The sequence below is a fragment of the Varroa jacobsoni genome, unplaced genomic scaffold (genome assembly GCF_002532875.2).
Source record: "Varroa jacobsoni isolate VJ856 unplaced genomic scaffold, vjacob_1.0 scaffold_820, whole genome shotgun sequence".
In the NCBI taxonomy this organism is placed as follows: Eukaryota; Metazoa; Arthropoda; class Arachnida; order Mesostigmata; family Varroidae; genus Varroa; species Varroa jacobsoni.
This window is the reverse complement of record NW_019213722.1, coordinates 147532-165383: the sequence shown is the minus strand read 5'-3', so window position 1 is coordinate 165383 and position 17852 is coordinate 147532. Positions and strand designations below refer to the sequence as shown.

Genomic DNA, 17852 nt, shown 5'->3' with positions numbered 1-17852 from the left:
CTAAGGGCCCTTACTCATCGCGAAGGGGGGTCTCGTCGGCCAAGCAAGAACCTTAGATCAAGACCCGCCGAAATTGAAAACTAAACATTGTTTCTACAGAAGTAACAGTGTTATACGACGAAAAACCAATGTATAAACACACAGTTATCTAGATTAGGTATGCTAAATAGAAATCCGATGCGCAAAACATCATTCAGTTGCAGGACTTATTGGGAAAATAGTCTGCCTTTAGCTGGCGCGCTACCGCTATCGTCCTTCGTTGTACCGTACCCTGCGAGGGCCGTAGAGAGACAAAGGGCGGTGTACGCGCCCGCGCTCCCACGAGAAGCCTCTATGCGAAAGACAGCTAACAACACGGACACAAGCGCAGGGAGTTAAAAGCTTAGTGGTCGGTCTGTCGAAGAAAATATGGCAAAAATAACCTAAATTGAGCGAGTGAGTGCAGTGCTGTGCTGAAACACGCGAGCTAATCCGTCTCGGAGCCGCCGCAAAAGTGCACCGGCGACCGCAAACACGATTCCCGCCGCGATCCGCCATCTGGTTGGTTGGATACCCGTATTCACTACTACCGCTACTTCCATATAACTATATATATATCTCATTAATTTATAACGTATTCTCTCATATTGTATTGTAGAGTTTCGCGTGCTGCTGACCCGAGTTAGCTAGCCCAACAGCGAGCCAGCAACTTCTTCCTTATTGCAAGCGCTGATAACACCTAGGTCAGCTAAGAAGTCAAGCTCTAAGGCAAGTATCCAGACAAGCAATCGCTTGCAACAGGAAAAGCGACCACCTACACGGCAGTGCAACCAGCGATCGTGAACATAGCATCAAAGCAAAGGGCTTAATTTGACTCTGCGTTCTGCATGGTCGCTTCGTGCCTGTTGCCTCATGAGCGCATTGTCTTGGATTAATCTCCGCAATATTGACCAGGTAGCAATTTGTGTTACCAACCACAATCAACTCAGGGCTCGAAATTCGCTCGTGGCTTTCATCTGCCTGTTATCTTGAGCGTTTGTTCGCCTTTCCGCTAGCCAACCGCACAGGCCGTGCTGCGTTACAGCGAGTACGAGTCAGAGTCTACGGAAAAATCCTACCACGAAAGTTTCTTTGCTCTGCTCGAGAATCTCGGGGCAGGGCAAATTTTCGTTGCTTCCAGCAGCCATCTGCTACTAACTACTAACCGCAGATCAACGATAGGCCGTCGGAGCTGCGTGCGTGTGTGTGCTGTTGTTCGAATGTTACGTTCAAGTACCAATCTACGGATTACTCGACTACCAGCTAGGGAAGGACCTCTAGTGTTGGAGCATTGTAGCCATTGCGCATCGTACGATCACTGTGTGAAAACCTAACAACATCAGTAATAATAGCTGCGTGAAACATCTGTATGTCAACTAACGAAAGCGGTTCCCGACGAAACGAATGAATCTAGACAGCTTCATGTTGGTTGACTTCGACCGGAGCGGCCAGCACAATTACGAATTGTTCGATATTGTACTATCTATGATAGATACATCAGCGGATCTATTTGTCTGTTCGTTTGTCTAAGTTATCTGCACGCTTCTACTAGACACATTAGCAATGCGGGTGATTCGTAGGGAGAAAGAGATGGATAGAGAATTGCTTTACCATCAACGAAACGTAACGCCAACCAAGACCAGATTGTCTGAAAAGTATTACGCAGTATATTGCTTTTTTGGCTAGCTGCCGCGCGATAACAACGGCAACAACACCGCTACTGAAGAGCAGCGTCAAAGAACATAACCAATTCACCCAGCAATCTGTATATCTGTCTGCTTTAGCCAGATTCAAGCCAGCTGCTGCAATACGACGCACGCACACGCTACTCCACGTATTACTACCCCACCACTGTCCATGTCGCCCGCGACGTTCGGATCAGCAATGCAGACGCCACTCAATCGTAACCAATTCATCTGTATTCAGTACACAGTCAGGACGAGACTGACAAAAGGACATCTTGCCGAACTAAACTAGAATTTGACACTCGCCGACCACTAGTTCGAGCTCTCTACTTCGCTGCTCTCTTATTATTCTATAATAGTCCAATACTCTCCATAAACACACACAAACCTACCATACAACTGTTACAGCCTGCGCTTAGAAAAATACTAATACAGTTATAGTTGTTGATCTAAACGCAGATTAACAGCCGCAGACAATTATATATATACATATATAGATATCAATATATATATACAAGCTGCTAAACGAACGTGTCCTTCACGAGCACAGGTAAGCAGACAGACCCGTCTAGACGAGCTGTCGAAGCAAACTGTGCAGGACAAAGAACGCAACATCTATTTAGCTTTTAGTACAACGCTGGCTGCTAGTGAACACTGCCCACGGCAGAAAAACAAGGCAAAGAAATAAAAACGTAGTGACGTTGGAAAACTCTTGAACCACTAATTGTAGTGTCTAATCCGAAGCAACGCCTGCATCTTTTCTACGAAGAGAACACCCCTTAAGCTAAGTGAGCAAGCGAGGGTAGAAAACTTCGTCTCGACCCATTTGTAAACATCAGACCAACATAAGGATCGCAACAGGATAAAAAAATCATAAGACAAAATCATATCAACTCCGATAATAGCAAAAACCTACTTGCGTACCAAACCAAATCTCAATCGCTATCAGCAACACAGTATCTCTATTTAGCATCTTCAACCAACCTATGTTCTTCAACCCAACCCAACCCACATCAGATCTATCCTTCCTGTTCTTCATCTTCAACTACCAGTAAACTAATATTTTGACACTTACAATTTCCTTTTCTCAACTTCCGATAAACACGCTTGTTGACTTCTCGCAAGCATTCGACTGCCTAAAGGAAAAATCCAAATCAGTAACATCTTCGTCATCATCTGAAACAACGAAACCATCATCCCTAAATCAATCAAAGAAGTACCAGTCGACGCAATCCTTCGACCGCCTTTGCACTACTTTGCACTACTGTTCACCTAATCCTATTTAATCTACTGCTACTTCCGAAACAATCTTCTATCTACCTTCCGAGTTACGTCGTCGTCTACCACTAATTTCCCTCCACTCCCACCCCACCGAGGTAAGAGTAAAGCAAAAGGTGGATATACGTACGTTATTGTCATCCAAATTTCAATCATTTTACATACGCGAGATACACGAAAAGTAAAAGCAAAGGCAAACGTCCCATATTGTCTAGTGGGAAAATTGTTGGGACATTCCAGCCCATTTTTCTATTCGGTTCATATGCGGGATGAGGCGCAAATTGTTCTTCACTGTTGACCTCCATAGCTGCCCGCACGAATATGTATAAGTTACTATAGAGATAACAGAAGAATCAGTTTCGTGTAATTGCTATTCAGGCTCTAGCAAAATTTCGAAAACACATAAACTACTTTTGGATACTGTGAAGACCGATTTGAAGGCTGGTGTACCTCACACGAGGGAAATCTGATTCGATAACCCGGAGTAGCTCTATGTACTTCATTGATAAGATGAATTCCATTCAGGAAAATAACCAGCGAACCCATTTAACTCTCAAGAACTTTTTTAAATCTGTTTCGTTTACAGGTTCAAATCGTTACAAAGTTATCGAGGAAAGAGCAGACTAGGGTCATCTACACACTTCAGTAATGGTAAGTGTCGAGCAACGAAGTGTTCACTTGAGCCAGGCTCAATCGAAGCGACCGCATTGGTCCATCATACGTGATACGTTCGATCTATACAACAGGATACGGTATATGACCAATGATGTATATACGTGCATTTCGTGGCGGCTAGGGAAGTCGGTGCGGATCTATGAATGATAAGTTGACGGAATCGTCTAGTGTATGTAAATTTTGGTGTTAGGAAACGTCACTGTTATCTAGAGCTATGCACGATTTTGATACTGGATATTGATAGTGGAGATATTGTCGATAAAATCGATTATCCAGTCATTATAGTGCGAAGTGTCATTGAGCCGCTCATATGATAGTACAGCACGAGGCCTATTAGTGGACAAACATATAGATTAGAGAGTGGATGAACATGTATAGGTTTCTTAGATATCATCTATGAATATACAAGTTCTGCGCTGATACCAGCCCGTGTCAGCGCACAACACGCAGGATCAATTCGTCCGTATTTTCTCAACATGACGAGAATCAGGATTGGCATTTTTAGCCAGCACTCCTATTGACGAGTCATTATTAGGATTAGCATTAAGTTGTAAAATTATCCATCGGCCACAGCTTTAGCGACATTGCTTGCTGTCAGTCAGTGGTCACTGCCACTTTATATGCATATGTCTGCGTTGTTCGCGCGGCTTTCCCTGCGTACCGGCGGGGTCAGAATTATCGGTGGCAATGGTGGGCCAGCGAGCTTCTCCCAACTTGGTCCTGTTGCCAAGGCCAAACCTAGGATCTATTATTGCTATGACGTTGCTGTGACACGAAAAAGGATCCATAGTCCAAATCTAAGGACAGCTATGGCTGACGGCGCGGAACCGATAAAGCGTGATCTCCAGAATGGTATACAGAGATCCTACGGCACAGAGGCGGTAGTACCGGGAAGAAAGAGGGAGTTCTTTCTAAAGGGGCCAGTTGGTCTGTGTCTCACTTGTTTTCGTCTTGCAGCACGGGCATCGTTGGGGGGTTCATAGACATTTTTCTGTTCATCCTATAAAGGTTTCGTATGGGGCTCTGCGCTTTATTGTGGCGACGAAGGTCGTCTAGCTAGAATCTAGAGAGAGAGAGAGAGAGAGAGAGAGATGTTTGCGAGCTATGCCTTTTCACGCTTCCTTGTTGTCTCGCACGTGAATTGCCTAACGATCGAAAGAAGAACAGGATACCGCTGTTACAGAAGCATATTGGCGAAAAAAATCTATTGTCGAGCTGGTCTCGATGGCCTGCCATAAAAATAATTCCTTCTACTGCTTTGGCGCCATACACACACATGTAAAGGTCATACGTTAACACAAATTGGTTAATATGTTATCTGGTCTATTTTACAATTCAATACTCGTATGTTTGCGTATATTTAATATGTGGTCCTTCGTGCCAACTTCAGGCTAAATGTCTGTAGTATTAGATTTCGGCATGCATAATAAGTAAATATTGGACAACTTTTTGCAAGCAAAGAAATTCGTAGGCCAAAACTGCGGCGTAAATGTCACCTTAAGTTTAAAGAATTACTCAATATTGCAAACGATCCTAACAAATATTTGTACCATTATTATGCCGTATATATGCAGGGTTTCATCTCAATTCTAAACGAGCGCATTGATCTTCATTCGATTAGTTGTCCAAAAGCCAGGCCGATCTAGTGTTTGTCTTACCACCGATTGTTTTTTCAAACAATGTAATGGTAATGACGAGACAATGCAACGTTAGTTAACATAAGCTTAGGGTGTTCCGTAGGTGGATTGTATGGTACCGACCTCCTATGTAGTACGCAATGGTACAGGAACGTATCAGTGTCCGACTGTTATAAATTAGCAGTAAGTAAGTTCATAAAGAATATAAGTGGTTTTTCAACGACAATCGTAAAATTACACACTAGAATCATAGCAAAACATTTAAATGGAACTAGTTAAACGAATCACATTCACAGGTGCCAACAAGGCCTTATAGCATGGCCTTAGATCTTAGACAAAATAGTTCTGCTCAGTTGTGCCAGCTCCTATCCTGCTGCATGAGAAAGCAGTATTTGAGGGAGAGCAATAACACCAAATGACACGTAATTTTACGCAAACAGCTCAGGAGTAGAGGCTTCCAAGCGTGACATAACGAAAAAGAAGCCCCCGTTTAATAGGCATACATTTGGTGTTGACGTATAATTGCATTCACTCGAGTGCACGGAAAAGCGAGATTATCTTTATGTAGCCATCTTTCGGAATACCTTTGATTGTCCTCTGCTCTCCATTTTGTTGGTAAGCCTTGCTTTTGTTGATAGCCTCGCCTTTCTGAGGGCAAATAATTTAAACGCATGGCAGCTCCAAATGCAATAAAAATCACGCAGATAGGCATAATTGTGTTCATTAGCCAGAAGAACAAATGGGTAGGCCACCATTGAGCATGCTTTGTTCGCTTTTGAGCGTAATACCTACCGTTTCACTACCCCTCGCGCCAGATCAGAGTTAGAAATGCCCAAGTGCACAGTCTGCAGCCCAGTGCAGTATAATCGCTAGTTTAATTTCTTCACCTAGTCAAGTCGATGCGGGGTTTTCGCTAGAGTGTCCTTCTAAAGGCACAATGAATCTAATGAAGTGTCGTCAGAATCTAACGGCTTTCGTTCTGGGCACCTACCGTACCGAACGGGTTGATCTGCTGCGTTCGTACGGTTGCCTATATCGATCGATGACGGGTAGAAATAAAGCTATCATACGACGTTTCGCCAGGGCTATGTTATTTTTTCTGAATCGATTACGTACTCAAAAAGTTAGAATTTCTCGATCTTTAATCGGTCGGTAGCCTCTTCTACGAATCGAACACCGGTGAGAAGTTCCTGAAAAAGATTTAGTTATTCTAGTTCATCAATTCTGTTAAAGCATCAGAAATATAACTATTCACCCTATTAGAAATACACCATATCCGAAATAATTTCACCGTAACGGAAGTAGCGGAACCGAAAACTTTTGCATCTTACGAAAATTGCAGACTCAACGCTGCCAATGGCAATAATGTACTGTAGAATGCTGTATACTTATAATACCCTTGTAATGCCACACTGCAATGGACGGGGCAAGTCAATGAAAAGTTAGCATCTTCCTGAATAAAAGTAATAATAGAAATGGCAATTTCTAGTTCAAGAGGTTTTTTTTTACCTACAAATTACAACAGGTCTGAGCTGACCGCAGTCTTTCAAGAGGGCTTAAAATCCAAAGAACTTATGAAGACATAGACAAAAAACTATAATATAATAGTTTTGATGGCTCGACGGCTTCCCTTATCATTTGTATACGTCGACCGGTTAGTTTGTCCGTAATAGTTAGGTTAGGTTGTTTCACGTAGTGGGTGGTCCCGTAACGACAGAAACCATGGTAAGATAAACCCAAACCTTGTTCTTGAAAGCCGCGTAGTCCTGAACACCGATACAGCCCTATCACAGTCTCCGGCGTCTATGTTGGTGGGACGTAGCCATCTTAGCTAGTATGATAAGATCTGAAGACACGCCGCCACCCGAATAAAGAAATGTTTAGAAAATATCCTATGGACCAACTCGAACATATATATAATAGACCTTCAGCTTGATATAATGAGTTCAGATGCGGTTCATTACTTTACGCTAACGGAGAAGCAAATTATTATGCATCGGTGTCTGAACAAAGTACCCAACGAATGTGATTCATGTTAATCGAAGTATCGGTCTGATACCTACCGGAAGGGGTGTTTTCGCCACATAACTACCTCACTGCGAACAGCCTTATCTTTAGCTAACAACTTATGATTGTATGGCTGTATCCTGCAGCCGCAGTAATTACTTTACCTTCCTACAAACACTCACGCGTCTATTTCCTAGCAGCGTTAGAGAAAACCATATTTTTTCAACTCTATAGTCGACCTCCAAAGTCTGCTTCATGAAGGCAAACCGACAGTAAGATTTCCTTACAGGACACGCTCATAAAGACGCTTATTCGGTGCATGATTTGTAATCTACAAAGTATTATTTAGCAGCGTACAGCTTCGATGATACACGACAGTGAGTTTGGTTTGATTACAAACCTAGAAGCCTGTACATGGTTTCCCAGACGAAGCTTTTCGATGTCGATTGAATAATGAAAGAGGAAAAATCCCTACGGACGACGAGTTTAGCTTCACTTCATATTTTCCTCTCAACCCTGAATGCCCCGTGTTTCCTGTTTTGCGTTCAGTATTGCCGTTAGGCATAGTTCCATCAGACAGTTTTCTCTGTCTCTGTCTACACTGCAGTAACTGTTCTAAATGTGCTGACTTTTTTCCCGTTTTTACCACAACAGAGCCAGTGATGTGATGTGATCTCGCTGTTAGTAGCGCAGCACGATCATCGCCCCCAATCGTAGCCATTGTCATCCTGCATTCGTCATGTCATTGTCTCTCATAGCGTTGTAAATATTATCATCTTCGTTACTATGTACAACAGAAACGACTGACTGGATAGTATATTTGCAGTAAGGGTACGGGTTAAAAAGGTTTGTTTTTTATGTACAAAATTATCGTATGGATACTTGCCGAGTGATGTTCGGTAGATCGTAATATCCCTATGGAGCTTTCAACACCAATTTGTCGCTTGGATTCTGCGTCATTCCAACGCGGTCTCTTTGCGACAAGCGAACGATACTGGGCCTTCGTAACCCAGCTTCTGGTCCCTGGGGGCAGTGCGAGAAGTTATTCTATGGGTTATTTTCCTGAAAAATCCCTTCAGCTGTGAACATATTAGATAACGGAAATGGAAACGTTCTATCAGCGACAGTTAAGCGATTGTGGGATACTTCTAGCTGTACGATGTAATCCAAATAAATATATTTTTCTCTTTATATCGGCGCTTTCATAAGTCATAGTAGACATCGCCTATATATATACATAGTAGAGATCGCCTAACCATCGAAGATAATTATGGACCACGTACGGTTACCATGACTGTCATATTGATGCTTTCAATGCAAGTATATCCTAATTCAGAAATAGAATATCGAAGCACTTAGGTAACTTCCGGAAAAGTATGCATATATCGTTCGTGAGACTTATTCCTACTCTGCCCTAATTAACGACCAAAATAAAGAAGCTCCTAGACTTTTGTTTATTATGTCTCTCAATAAGGCACGGCAAGCTTGGTGATCTTCGCCTTTTGTGCTCTAGTCGAACAAGGGTCGTAACTGCTTTTCCTTCGAGCTTAGCCATTTCGTCACCGGGTCCAATCGATAACACCTTCTTTTGGCGCCAGAGCAAGTCTCGTACCACAAACTAACACGAACTCAGTGAAAATGGACCCCACTGCATCGGAACTAGATCTGCACAAATATGGGTAGCGCAGTTGTTTATGTGTCTCCTTTTTCCACTCATCGACTGGATAGAAGAAGTGAATCAGCAGATAGTTGCTGCTCGAGGCATTTACCTTTCGTTTAGGCAGACGCCTCAGTAGTAGGGAACGCTTCGTTTCTGTCTGTCGTTGCTCCAGCCAATAGCCCCCCACTGCTTAATCGAAGTGTGCTCGGCAAAAAGCCCTCATGACATGCCCAGTGCTACCCGCGATTTTCCGTCAATTTTTCAGGTGCCAAATTCGAAACTGCCGCTAACACTGCTTTATGCATTTTGAGGTTATGTACTCACAAATAGTGAGAGACCTCGTTGTATGATATTTTCTGTATTTTGCATTACCCCAGGCGAAAATTTTTATTTTTAATGGCTATTAACATTTTACCTAGATGTTGCTTAGATCATGCCAAACTTTTTTTTATAAAGTAAAGAGAACCACTAAAAGTGGCTATTGTATTTTGGGTTAGGTTGGTGTAAAGTAAGATTATGGCGAGCAGCTTTCACGACTGCCCAGGGCTTTTTTTGGTGCAAAAGCTATGTTTTGGCTCACGTATTATACAAGCGTCCAACGAATAAATTAAACACGATCGAAGCTGTGATGTGTTCTTACCGCAACGCTAAAGTCACGTTTCGTTGTCAGACACGCCATATAAACCCTGATGAGGACAATGAAGTTCTAACCTTCGAAACTCATTTTATTTGCATACTTGCTTTGAATATCGTCGCCCCGTCGTTGCTCAAACTCTTTTTCCTCTATCGAAACCTTTACTAAATTTAGTAGTGTTTTTATTCAACATTGAATCGTTCGTAGGGGTTTGACCCTGTTACGCGGAAACATTAACCACAAACGTCAAAGCTCTAGCTGTCAGAGCTTCAACAAAAACAAAAATCACAGAAAAAGTATTTTCTTTCATGATTATTCAATACCGGTTCCCGGGCAAACATCGTTTGAAGCTGCTATATTTTCCCCGTTATTCACAGATAAATAACCGAGGGGCTATGTTAAGCGCTTTTGGTTCCTGTTCTTCCCATCTCCGTCTATCATAACCCTATCGTACACAAATTCATAAGAAAAATTCAAACCAAACCATAGGAAAATAGTAATTCCCAGAGCGTTATGACGGCGTGCGAGCAATGACACATTCTGGTTGTGGCACTAGATTGCTGATCTGTTAATGCTGTTCTTGGTGTTTGGACATCTTTCAGTGACCCACTATGGCCTCGCGAAATCATCGTAATCGTCATTTTATTCCTCGTCAGCATGAGAACTTTCATGAAAATTTAATTAGTGCATTGGTATTTTCTGTTGTTTAGTCAACGAAGCAGCTCTTTCCAGTCACGCTCCCACTTACAACTATGCCGATTTTCAAAGGGCGAGTGGAATTGTTCTCGATGGCGGTATTTTGCAACGCTGACATCAAACGTAAGCCCGCAAAGTCCTGTTTTTGAAAGCAACAAGGCCTATAATTGCGATATCTCGCCAACTAGTTTCAAGTTTTGATACGCTTAAAACTAGAGTTTAACGATCTCTGTAAAATCAGCCAAATGATTGGCGCTCTCTTTCTTCACGACTGGCTGACGACGACATCACATAGTAGCAACAGCGATCAGAGCTGCCGTACACCGAAAGGCGGCGATAGGGAAAAAGAAAGTTGGGATTAATTAAATGCCGTAGTTGTTCGATTCCGACTTTAGAACGCGACATAGCCACGTGTCGTTTGTAATGGTGGATAAGTAGGACAGGACAGGACAGGACAGAGGCGCATTAAGATCGTTTGCCTTTTGACTTATGCCAAAGATAGCAGAAGACTCGCCCAATGTCAGCTCCGCAGTTAACTCGCTTGTTTTTGAGGAAGCCACCAAACACCCCTAACTACCTGCCTTACTACCTAAACACCTGCAGACGTTCCTGAACGTGACGTCTAAGATAGCTGCGGCATTAATGAACTGGGTGTTCTCACCTAGATTCGACAATTCATCTATAATTTTTGGGGAAACGTAACACTGCAGTTGAATATGGTGTTGTGGCCTGGATTGGTTTCTTAAAACTTTTTGTATGCTTCTTTTGCAATCTTCTTCATGGATACGATTAAATCTATTCGTCAATTAAACCATAACTTACTATAATAGCATGACGAGAATATATTTATGTCTTACTTTACGCAATAAATCTTTTTTGTGTAATGTCCGCTCGATGATATGGTTTTAGCTTTGTTATTTAAATACGCATACGGATAGACCGATTCGCTCCGGTTTTACGTATGGCATCTTCCTTGCCGACTATGGCCAGGTTCCGTCCCACTCAGCTGGTGCGATAGCTAATCTTGATTGATTGGTAATTGTTAATATAATCAATTGAATTGGCTTATTTGCTGAGTATCGCATGTTTGAATTTTCTATATATTTACTCATGCATGTGCGTTAAGCTTCTCTGACGTCCTTATCGACGTTTTACCTGTGCGATGATAAATGTGGTAAAGCAATCTATGGTTCCCAGCAAGCTTCTGCTGCCCCATCTAGGAACACGTTAGGGCTCAAGATTATTTACCTAGATGGATGACGGAAGGAACGAAGGATTAGGCAGATGTTGGCGTGATCTCTCCCGACGATCATCGAATACATTAAAGGCACAGCTAATCCTATAAATAGATGCACGAAAGCGCAAACATAAATTGTATAAAAGCTATTGGATCATTCTGCGACTCATACTGTACATGATCGTTTTTCAAAATTACTCTTCAGTGGAAGCAGCCCAATATCAAAAATAGCTACCAAAATACCTTTTATTCGACCGGTACAGAGTGGTTCCAAATCTCAGAAAATCTGGCGTGTTTTTTAGTTGCAATCAAAGAGATCGCTATCTGCTCATGTTGAGGAGGATGTAATTACTTACACTGCTTGTAAATGCCACGACCCGCTGTTTACTACCCGCGATACGACGAAGCCAAATTTGAATACGTTACTCGGCAGGCAGACGATGTAATGCCAGCTACGCTGTTTCAAGAATTAGATATCAATGAAAAAGTAATGTAAATTTTCAAAAAATCTGCCTAAATTTATGTCGAGCTGGAAATTAGCGCCTACACTCGGAATACCTGTACCCTAATTACCATGTATCCACTTTTAATTGTTGAACTGCGGAACAGAAAGTTCAAATTTCCTGCTGGTCCGTGTCGTCCGATTGCTCCTTAAAGTCTAATAGTAGCGCTATAGCTTACAAGCAAACCGAATAGTTTTCTATAGTATAATATAATCCTCGAGTCTTTCATCGTAATCTACAATAAAATTGTGTTCGCGATGGTACGTTTTCATAGCGCTAATACTTTTGTTTACGTTCTTCAAGTTTGCCCAGCCATCCGGATGGTAGCTTTCAAATGTGTTAGATTTAGTAGCAACGGGCATATATCAAAGCACTTCGTTCTTCTCTTTTTCCTTGTCGTATTAATTTAGCTTACAGGAGCATTACCCAATCTTTGGTCATCGTTAAAACTTGGAAAGCAAAAATTATTTAAACAGATTTGCAAGAGAGCTAAGGAAACCCCGCCGTTTGAGAGCCTAGACCTGCCGCGTCGGTGATTTACCATCATACGACTCTGTTTAATTCGATTTCACACAGGGATAAACTAAAGAGCTCTAGCTACTCAAATAATAATAAAATTAGCTCATTAACGGAGCCAACGTCACCAGTGGTAACTAGCATTAGCTTTGTAATCCAATATTACGATTTGTGGGAATCCGCATAAAAACGCTGGATGGGCACCTAGCAACCTAAAGTTGTCCTTCGACAGAAAAGCCGCTTTGGCCTTTAGCATAGCTGGTCCTGTTCATACATATTTCCATCAATCAACGACGTAACTGCTGCTGTTGTTCATGCGGGAAAATTTCAAAGCGTACATCTTAATCAGCGCGTTGATGAAAAACCGTACTTAATAACGTGAATTTGTAGCTCATGAATGCATCATCGAACGCCTGTATAGTCATATATGAATCTGATGCCTGATCTTGTGCCTGACGGCAGTACCTTTACGAAGTCACTCGGATCTATATGTAATCATAAATCCTTGATAATAAATAGACTGTTGATAAACAGTAGGAATACAGAGCAAACAATTCTCGAGCTAGATCATAGCTCACCGCTCTTACGTTTTATTACTGCGCAGATCTAGAAATTACGATAGGTAAGGTAAAGGTTCTTTGCATTTTAATCACGCTTACACCTTTCCCTACGACTTCCTTACGGCTTTTTCTGCGGGAGACATAATACCGGCATTTGCCCAAAGCCCTGTTACTGATTCGCCCAGAACTCTCTTAACGATTTACTGGAATGCTTGATTACAGATAAATTTTTGCTAACTGCCACTAGATAGCAATAACAATGAAACAGCTGAGCAGTTACCTCGGTCAGGGATATATGAACCACTGGCTTCGAGTTGCAGATTGTTCTATAGAATCAGGCGTGCTGATCCCAGTCATTATGCCTCATGGAAACTACGTTCCTTGTTGAGGCCATGACCTGCGCGCTCAGGGGAATGAAGTTGTTGAAAAGCCAGTACACTTTTAGCATGTGCCGCGAATGCTGGATGGCTATCTGATAACGCTTTTACCTGTGCATTGTTACATACCACTAAAATTAGCCAGATTTTTGTGCTGTTGAATAACAATGTTTTTCAAAAAGCGTAATTGCCGCCCTTTTTCACTTCTCTTGGGGTTAATAACGCCGCATATTGTCTCAGCACCTCCAACGTACCCGATACGAGAGCCCGCCAACGTACAACGATACGTCACCAGTTGAAACTTTTCCTGTTCTAGCCATATATATATGGCTAGTTCTCAGGTTTGGAAGTGGCCCAACGACCTTCTTTGGAACTTGCGCCACTTGTGGTTGTATAGAAGTCAATGTGCCGCTTTCCTTAGTTAAGTGGGGGTACGAAGGGAGCCGAATATATTTGGTGTCACATAACTGGGGCTTACCCTTAACAGTTTTAACGAAAAAATTGTTAATGCAACACTATACGCTAATAGATAGCCGTGTTTTAGGCCAAATGACGTTCACAATCCACATCAACAACAAAGTTTAAAAGTTTACAACAATGTATTATTATTCCCTTTACTAATTGTGTTTTTGGGCATCCTGCTAGTCTATTGATTAATTCAGAAACATCTTATTATATAGTATGATCATTCCCTTATACATGAAAAGCAACTGGCGAAATAGTAAAAAATTTCGCACGGATCTGCTTCAAGAAGGACGACGGTTTATGTTTGAACTATCCATATGGTACCTCGAGTGTTTAACTTACCATTCGGACATCAAATACATTTTAAACTTCAAACGAATTACCTTAGAAGTGTATGAGGTAGGTCGTATGTGATTATGACCGAGTTCCTCCAGATATGCAAACGAAGTGAGCTGATTTAGGTTTTAACCTATCATCCGTACGTGCTGGTCCCGCAATCTTTAAATGACTACCCATTCCTTTCGAGCTAGAAACATCGCTATGGCCTCCTTGCGTGCTTGGTAATATTTCATATGATATTATACCCTCACATTGCTGCTATGCAAAGGGACTGCTGCTCAGCATCGTTACTTTTTTCACTACGCTGTCCATTGATGGTAATCGCCTGTGTTCCGTCGGGTGCTTAGTGCATTTGACCTCTGCACTGAGGTTGCAATACAATTTTGAAACACCCCGCCACACGCCGGAAGCCCCTTGCGCGGCATGGCATGGCATTGCGGTTTGATAATTCCAGACGACCCGTTTATGACGTGTCAGTGTTTTCCTGTCCTTCATCGTTAGAACCGTGCACGGAATTGCAGAAGATCAGTAATCGCTGTCAGTCCCTAGTTCGTCCAAGGCAAGTGGTAAATTAGATAATCACGGGAGCTTCATTCAATGTGCGATAATCACTGGCACGAGCTATCGGAAAATAATGCGGAAAATAAACAGAAATAATGCAAGAAAGAACTGGCTAAAATAAACGATTAGTGTTTCAATGTTGCTTTTGCACCTCGTTTGGTTTGAGGTGATAATACGATCATCCTCCATCAGTTTGGTACGCAGTATTCCATGACAGATTCAAATTTGGGATCAACGAAGAGGAGACGAAGGTGATTTGTTGCATTCGTGACAGCCTGCTGATAACTTACGACTATAGAAACTGATTAAGTTGCAAGCTCGATAGTAGAGCTTCGAAAGCGGATACAAGTACATTTTGTTTCGTGCTGGTAGGACGGAGACCGTCTAAAGCTATGCTTAACGGCAGTACCAAACGTAAAAGTCGAGACATTCGTTGCAAACGTAGTGGAAAAATGACCCAGCTACAACTGATAACGCAGCTACCCTAGTTGGTCTCGTCTTTACAGAGCTCGCAGTTGACTGTATAGAAACGAAATCTAAAGGATTTATGCTTCGGTTATATATTTTATGCTCTTTGTGCAATCTAGATTGTATGCATCGGTTTATCAGAAGTTTCAAGGTGCTCAGGCCACATTTGCTAGTTGCGCCTCTGATTATTCAACGCTGTTCCGAAAGTCAATTGAAGGTCAAATGGCAGGTTAAACATAATAATCCCTTTCTTTGACAGCAACGCAAAGCGGATGGCGGAATTACACAGTTGTCCGCACTTGGATCCAGGACATGCTTTTTCGCAGCTATCGCTATAGTCCTTTATAATTTACAAAGCTTTGTAAATGGAGCCCGATTCTAAAACGTTGCCGGCTTGCTTATGTCAAAGTCGTTCGCGTTCATCTTAGGAACGCTTTTATTTTTTTAGGTTCCTCATATGTAGCGGAATACAGTGTAACGTTTATATTTCTACATCTTTCTCCAAACACCCGAAAGTCTCAGCATCGCAAAAGGTTACCCCGTATGGAGATTTTTTCAGGGTGGATACACCTCACCCGCAAAGCCTGTACCCTCTCTCTGTTTTCTGAAATCTTAGTCGAGCTGTTTCGGTGAGCTATTTCTACCGTGATTTTATTCAGTTCTTGTAAAATAGCGTAGTGTTCACAAGCATTGTATGGTCGTTGCAAAAAATATCGAAGCTTGTAACATTTTTAGAGTTGAAAAATTCTGCACCATATGATACACGAGGAGTCAGTTGCTAGGCTTAAAGTCCTAATAAAATGAACTAATCTATGTCCCTGTTAACCCCCAGAAAAGCATTATCGAGTGTCAAAAGTATCAGCAAGTCTACCGCAGAGTGTTTGTTACTACACCAATAAAACTGAAACAGGCATAACAAAAACACATTTTTTTTATTTGCTGCTAGAAAGCTGGCTGTATTTTTTCTGCAGGTGATACGTTTGTCACGTTTGTTAGAGAATATCTGATACAACAAACCTTGCATTGTTGCATAGACTCAAGGTTCGTACAGGACGTGATTCGTAAATCAGAACGTTTGCTGTCGCTTTTTATTCCAAACACATCATCACTAACCTATTTAAACTGAACTTTGGTGAATTTCTTGATTACTAGCTTGTAACGACGGCCTCTGTGATAATCAAGTATAATTCATTGAAAAACAAATGAGAGAGTTGTGTTGCAGTAGTTATGTAGAACTCGAGATACCAGGCAGAAATAGGACAACTTGAAATACTGTATTTGCTTGGTAAAAATTTTAACTTGAAACCAAGATAAATTGAAAATACACTATAGAGTGACTGAACAATCTATGCCAAAGAGCATTTCTATACTTGTCTGTTATTAGTTTAACCCGTAAAGACATGTGTGTCCACCCCTTCTCAGCAAACTATATAATACTTTGCCATACTGTGAGTAAACTTACCAAGCTTCATTTCGAGTACTTGGTTGATGTAAGTGCTCATTCTTCGCAGCATCTGCCAGCACTCTTTATTAGCTTAGCTCTGTCATACATAATAGAATAAGATAGCGTAGCGTTTTCGTATTTCCCTTTGGACTCAGCGTGGGCGAAATATTTTCATGCTATAACTAAGTGTTATAAACGACCAGTTTCAAGTTGTCTCACTGCGAAGACTTATAAAAACCTAAACGTTTATGTAAACAGTGAAGACAGATCTTTCATGTAGCATTATTCCCTCTCAACAATGGCGATATACATATAATTAGGTAGAGGATCACAACTGCACATCTATCTCCATGTTTGTACAGCGGAACAGAACATACAGAAGTTATTAAAATGGGGTGGCTTCTAGTGTATATATATTTATAGGAAGAAGGAATATTTTTATGGTTATGAACGCGTCTAGGTAGGAGGATTGCTCATATTTAGTGAACAGCAGGCACGATACACCTTGCACTCTGCTTAGCAAGAATTTTAGTTCTAAAGAGTTTCAAAATTTTCTGAAAGTCCTAAGTGTTTGTGAATTTTGACACTTGTATATGTATATATATTTTGCTTTTACTTGCTTCGCCGCTCGTAAAATATCCAAGCGGCCTTCGGTACGATTTCACTAAATGTTTAGGAATTGCCTTGGTATGTGGCCTACTTTTGTCGAGTCTTATCCTGTCTATTATATGAAAGGGATAGGTAAGAGAATATCACAATGTTTTTGAACGGTTACCTTATAGATGGTGCTAAGCTAATTTGGTGTATGTGCATCAAGGGTTTGAAAGCATTTGTTAGAATTTCTTTCTTTTGCGATTTCAGAGTGAGTCGGTAAGCGATTCAGCCCTAGCGGGCAACAGCTCGACCCCTGCAGCCGTCGTCGTCGTAAACGATGCCAAAGATGCGACAAAGGAAGAGACGACCGAGGCTGCACCCGCCGTTGATGCTGGCGGTGGAGCGGGCGAAGTCTTTCAGGATATGCTCGAGCAAGCTTCGGAAGTCAGCCACGGTAAGAATTACCTATACGGTGCTTGACCAAGATGAAATAACTGA

General features: G+C 41.8%; 1 protein-coding gene across 3 annotated transcripts in view; it reads left to right on the top strand.

Annotated features, from left to right (window-relative positions):
- The first annotated feature begins 305 nt into the window (after positions 1–305).
- Syt1 (Synaptotagmin 1) overlaps positions 306–17852 on the top strand; it is a 29539-nt gene continuing 11992 nt past the window's right edge. The window contains exons 1-4 of one of the 3 annotated variants that reach the window (XM_022839694.2): positions 306–540; positions 2829–3079; positions 3568–3632; positions 17622–17808. In XM_022839694.2, coding sequence (XP_022695429.1) covers positions 3630–3632; positions 17622–17808 — 190 coding nt within the window. In that variant the 5' untranslated portion in view covers positions 306–540; positions 2829–3079; positions 3568–3629. Of the gene's footprint in view, positions 3080–3567; positions 3633–17621; positions 17809–17852 lie in introns of all 3 variants that reach the window. The other 2 variants (XM_022839691.2, XM_086969942.1) reach the window with 2 other exon arrangements.